This window comes from Dama dama, chromosome 19 (assembly GCF_033118175.1).
Source record: "Dama dama isolate Ldn47 chromosome 19, ASM3311817v1, whole genome shotgun sequence".
NCBI lineage: Eukaryota > Metazoa > Chordata > Mammalia > Artiodactyla > Cervidae > Dama > Dama dama.
The window spans coordinates 74,608,220-74,613,966 of record NC_083699.1 but is presented as its reverse complement, the minus strand read 5'-3'; the positions used below and the strand labels follow the sequence as shown (position 1 = coordinate 74,613,966).

At 62.3% G+C, this 5,747-nt stretch overlaps 1 protein-coding gene across 1 annotated transcript; it reads left to right on the top strand.

The window, feature by feature from the left end:
- The first annotated feature begins 786 nt into the window (after positions 1-786).
- On the top strand, positions 787-3,295 carry CRYAA (crystallin alpha A). Its single transcript, XM_061167985.1, has 3 exons — positions 787-975; positions 2,110-2,232; positions 3,086-3,295. The coding sequence occupies exons 1-3, from the start codon at positions 787-789 to the stop codon at positions 3,293-3,295; spliced, it is 522 nt and encodes a 173-aa protein (XP_061023968.1).
- Positions 3,296-5,747: the final 2,452 nt, after the last annotated feature.

The window sequence follows — 5,747 nt, the reverse complement described above, 5'->3', positions numbered from 1 at the left end:
ACCTGCCTGAAGGAGCCTGGCTCTGTCTGTCCCCAGGCCTTGCCGTCTGCAGGGACGGGGTCCAGAGGAGACTCCCGCACGTGCGGTTTTCCTTTGTCAAAGCAAACCTGCTTCCCCTTCTGGATGCGCACAGACACCATGACGGGCCTCCCTGGTGCTGGAGTCACGGGCTCTTTGTAGCTTCTGAGCTGCACTTTTTGTCTTTCCCAAGGTTTTTACAAGTATGTATCATTTTTGTAATCACCAAGATACAAGGGAGGTAATTCTGTCTTAAGGAAATGCAGCCAAACCTGGTGGCTGTGGGGCTGGGGGACCACTTGGGCGCCTGTTTGCTTGTGAAGCAGGGGTACGAGCGCTCACTCGGGGAGCAGCCGTGGGATCACAGGGGACCATGTGTGCAGAGAGGGGCGCTGTCCCTGGCACACGGACCCTCCCCTGGGGAAGGGAGATGAGAGTCTTCCCTGTATACCAGGGAGAGCGTGGGGGACGCAGAGCCGCCACAGAGAGGCTGCCTGGGGGCCCCGTCCTCCTGGCGTAGGGAGCTCCCGCTGGTCGGCGCTGCAGCCAGGGCTGGGCGAGGTGGGCGCTCAGCCTGGCCGGCCCACGATTCTGCTGACTGGGCGGCCTGCCTCCTGAGCTCGCGCTTTCCAGACAAATCCCTCTAATGCCTCCATTCTGCCCCGGCGTATATAGGCAGGGCCCGCATCCCAGTTCCTCAGTGCGCTGCCCACAGGCCCTGCTCTGACCATCTCCTCGCCCCGGCTGCCCGCAGAGCCGCTGCCCGCCATGGATATCGCCATTCAGCACCCCTGGTTCAAACGCGCCCTGGGCCCCTTCTACCCCAGCCGGCTGTTCGACCAGTTCTTCGGCGAGGGCCTCTTCGAGTACGACCTGCTGCCCTTCCTGTCCTCCACCATCAGCCCCTACTATCGCCAGTCCCTCTTCCGCACCGTGCTGGACTCCGGCATCTCTGAGGTGAGACTGCGGGCACGCTGCTTCCTGCTGCGGCCGTGGGGCCGGCCGGGTAGGAGAGAGGGGCTTCTGAGGGCCAGCGGCAGCACCCTTGCTCCAAGTGCCCCCATCGTGTCTCGTGAAGCGGGTGGTCAGGGCCGCGGGGCCACTTTCCCTTCCTGCCCGATCTTGTCCCTCCTGGGCTCAGAGGCTGGGCAGGCCATCCCCCCAGCAGAGCCTCCATGCCTCTGGGGTGGTGGGAAGAGGAGCCCACCCACTCTTTATGCCTCTTGCCCTCAACTCATGAGCTGGGGTGAGGTCCCCACCGCCATCTGGGGTCCCCGAGAACAGCGCCACTGGGGCATGGGTGCTGGAGGGCCGAGATTTGTGCTCCGGAGGCTGTGTGTGCCCTCCGGCCGGATACCTGACGTGGGCTGTGCTGCCCGAGGTCGGGTCAGAGGGCTCCCGTCTGAAGCCGTCTGTGGCCAGAGCTGCAGAGTTTGCCCAGCTGCCCAAGGCCAGGCCCCCGAGGGCAGCAAGGAGGCCCACAGGCTTTCCCTCTGCAGGGTCCAGCTCTCTGGGGGTGCTGGGTCTCACCACTGCCTAAAACAGAGACCTGCCCGGAGCTGGTGCAAGGCTGACCACTCCGAGGAGTGAAGGGGGAGTGTGTGAGGAGCTGGGTGGTCTGTGCAGACCACTGGGAACATCTGTCCATGTGCAGAGACAGGGCCCCAGGCTGCTGATGGAGAGGCGGGCAGGGCCCAAGTAGTTGATCTCATCGGCCATCTGAACAAACCATAACCAGTCCACAACCATAACCGGATAGTTAACCAACCCATAATCAGCCAAAAAGCCAGCAACTAAGACATAACCAACCCTACAACCTTAACCCACCAATCTATAACAGGCTACTCAACCCCTCACCAGTCAGGCGGACAGCAGACCTCCGAGGTTCTGGTTGTCGGCTGAGTGTCCACTCGCTCCTGAGTCCCGGGTGCCCCTGTCCCTGGGCACTCGGAGGGAGCGATCAGAGCCCTGATGGTACTTTCTGTTCCAATAACTCGGGACCGAACCCTGGCCACCCAGCTCCGGCCGCTCCAGCCAGTCCCTGTCCCTGAGCCGCAGCTCTGCGGGACCCACACGGGTGCTTGGTTTCAGGTCCGATCCGACCGGGACAAGTTTGTCATCTTCCTGGACGTGAAGCACTTCTCTCCCGAGGACCTGACAGTGAAGGTGCAGGAGGACTTCGTGGAGATCCATGGCAAGCACAATGAGCGGCAGGTGAGCCGGGGGCTGGTTGCAGCCTCGGCCGAGAGGCAGGGCCCAGACCCTGGCCAACCCCGGGGACCTCCGCAGTCCGGGGCAGCGTGGCCAGTCCCCACTGGGGCACTGCTTGGTGTCCCTGGCTCTGTACAAACCCCTGGGTGACGGGGTAGGGTTATGAAAGACCCCAGGAGACGCTGCACTGAGGGGCGAGCTCCTAGCCAGGCAGGCTTTCACACCTGTCTCACTCAGGGGGATGGTGCAGCCAACGACTCCCGTTGGAGCCCTGGTACTCATTATCTCAGGGGCAGGGGCACAGCCTGACTCAGGGAGGACCCCAGCCAGCCAGGACAGGTCGGAGACCAGGGCTTCTCCAGTGGTGGGGGAGCTGGACTTGGGGGACAGACCCCATCCATCTGCTGTCCTCCCCTCCTGGGGCCCCAGAGAAAAGCCCGGACACTCCCCTGGGGCTCCGAGTCTTTCCACCTGGAGGTGGGGGGAGCCAGGCCAGGGCATCAGGAGACGGGAATGTCCAGGTGTGGCTTTCTGGTTAGATGGACGGCAGGCACCTGAGCCCTAATGGTCTTGGGGCCACAGGTGAAGGGGAAGCTGGACTTGAGGGCGGGGCCAGGGCAGGACCATTCGTGAGATGTTGGAATGAAATTAGTGAGAAGAGCAAAGGGCCCTGGGTGGGCCCAGATCTCATGCAGGGAGGCAGGGAGGTCCAGGGCCCTGGACATGGCCCAGCACCTGCCGCCCACTGCCTGGAGGAGCATCGTGGGTTTGACCTTGTGCGGCCTGGGCCTCCTCCACGGGGGCTGGGGGCTGCCGGCAGCTGCAGCGCCTCTGACCGCACCCTTCCCGTCCCCAGGATGACCATGGCTACATCTCCCGCGAGTTCCACCGCCGCTACCGCCTGCCTTCCAACGTGGACCAGTCTGCACTCTCCTGCTCCCTGTCCGCGGACGGCATGCTGACCTTCTCTGGCCCCAAGGTCCCATCTGGCGTGGACGCCGGCCACAGCGAGCGGGCCATCCCCGTGTCCCGGGAGGAGAAGCCCAGCTCTGCGCCCTCATCCTAAGCTCGGCCTCGGCCTCGGCTGCCACCCGCTGCGGCCCCCACACCCATCCATCTGGGGGATCCTAGAAAGTGGGGGCATCCATCTCCCTCTGCTTTCCCCCCTTTCCAGTTCCTTTTCCTCTTCTCCGAGGGCTTGAGGGTTTGAGAGAGTAGCCAGGAGGGCCCAGGGCCCCAGCCTGTGGTGCAGAGACCTCAGAGTGACCCGGATCCCAACATCAGCTCCTCGGTGGAAGTGACCGCCATCACAGCTTCTGCCCCGGAGGTCAGAGAGCACCCATCTCTGAGCCATCTCTGGGTGGTCTGTGGTCTCCAGGCCCAGCTGGTGGTCCTGGCCCTTGGTGGCAGGCACTCTCATGAGGTCCGTCTGGTGGGGGCTCCCCTGCGCCTGGCCTCTCAGACCCCCTTCCCTCAACCCTCCTCTCTGTAGCGCCGCTCTCGGGGCATCTGGTCACCCCTGAGAAGGCAGCCCGTGGCAGTCAATAAAGAGCAGGTGACACAAGCAACTTGCGGTGTGGTGGTTGTGATCTGTCCGGGGCTGGGGGGCGGGGGTGTTGGGGGGCAATGGAGAAGGTGAGGGGGACTTGTTGTTGGGTTGGGAGGCGACGGAAGAGGGGAGGCAGGGTCTACCTGTCCCTGTTCAACCCAGCTACCTCTGAGTGACCAGGTCACATCCCCGGCACCCAGACCAGTGCCCCCCTCGACCTCAGCTGTGCAGAAAGGCGGGGTCTCCTCCCAAGGTTGGAAGGAGGTGGGGAGGGGGACGTGGGAGGGAGAGCAGCTGAGGTCCCCTCTCTAACCTGCGTGCAAACTGGGTTGCCACGTGGGGCCTCATCATCCCGCCCGGGCTCCCTTGGGGTTTTGCTCCCTAAGGGAGGAGGGCAGGCGGTCAGAAGTGTCTGCTCTCCTAGGCACCACGCCCTGGGCGTCTGTGTGGGAGGTGCCCCTTCACTCTGCCTCTCCCTTCTTGGAGCAGTCATGGGGCCCTCGGGGGGCTTCTGGTGACCAGGGCTGAATGTCCTTCACCCAGAGGGGTGGCTTTCTCCCTGTCTGCCCAGAGTCCCTTGAGACAGGAGGAGACTAGGAGGCCAGCGGCCTCCACTGGGGAGCTCGCAGGGGGCTCAGCCAGGGGCCCTGCTGGCAGCATGGTGACCACGGAGAGGGCAGTGGGGCTAGTCGTGGCTTCTGGGAGCAGAAAGCAGGCAGATGCCCGGGTTGGAGGCAACCCTGTCCTGGGGAGTGGAGGCTGGGGGCCCTGGTCAGCCTGATGGGGTCAGTGGGCTGGTCCTTGGGGCAATGTCCATATTCTTCCTCCTGGAGAAATGACACCAAGAGGAGAGGACACGTGGGAGAACTTCCAGAAGTGACCCCAGCTCAACACAGGGAAACAGCTGCTGTTACGGGGGTTTTTAGTGGAAAGCAGTGGAACACACGCACACACACACACGTCCTTGTAGCCTGGGGTTTCTCTAGGTCTGGCCCCCATCTACAGAAGGGTCCTCCCTCTGTGGGAGTTTCTCCAGACTCCTTCCCACCCCTACCTGCCCTGTTCCTTCCAATAGGAAGCCCCCTGCCACCATCCTGCCATTTCACCCACATCCGTGAAGAAGGGGGCACCTTGTGTAACTGGCATAAATGGCCACCCCACTTGGGGTCTGGGGAGGGTCTCTTTGGAGGTGGCGGGTATTTAGGAAAATCAGAGTCTCTGAAGTGGCCTGCTCCTCTCGGGTCCCCCCAGAAGGCGCCTCCCTTTGTGCACACTCGCCTCTCACTGCTTGGGTCTGGGGGGCCTGGGTCTGTGGGTCTGGCTGCAGCCAGGACGGAGTTTTTACTGAAGCCCGCTGCTCTTGTGTTCACTGTGGTTCCTTCCCAGCCTGGTCACAGGCTGAGCTGTGAGCCCCCAGTCTCCATCCTGAAGTCCTCATGCCAGCATCTCAGAAGGTGATTATTCCGGAGACATCCTTGTCATTCAGCTGCTCAGTCGTGTCCGACTCTTTGCCGCCCTATGGACTGTAGCCCGCCAGGGTCCTCTCCATGGGGATTCTCCAGGCAAGAATACTGGAGTGGGTTGCCATTTCCCCCTCCAGGGGATCTTCCCAACCCAGGGATCGAACCTGGATCTCTTATGTCTCTTGCATTGGCAGGTGGATTCTTTACCACTCGTGCCACCTGGGAAGCCCATTTTGGAGATGAGGGTCTTTGAAAGGGTGATGAAGTTAAAATGACTCCTAGCCCTGCAGGACTGGTGTCCTTATAAGAAAAGGTTGGAACACAGACACATATGCAGAAGGACAACCACTTGGGAACACAGGGAGGAGCTGGCTGGCTATGTGCTCAGGTGGGAGGCCCCAGAGGACACAGCCTTGAGCTCAGGTTTCCAGCCTCCAGGACTGTGAGAAAATGAACTTCTGCTGTTTAGGCCTCCCTGTCTGTGATATTTGTCTGCTCCCCTCTTC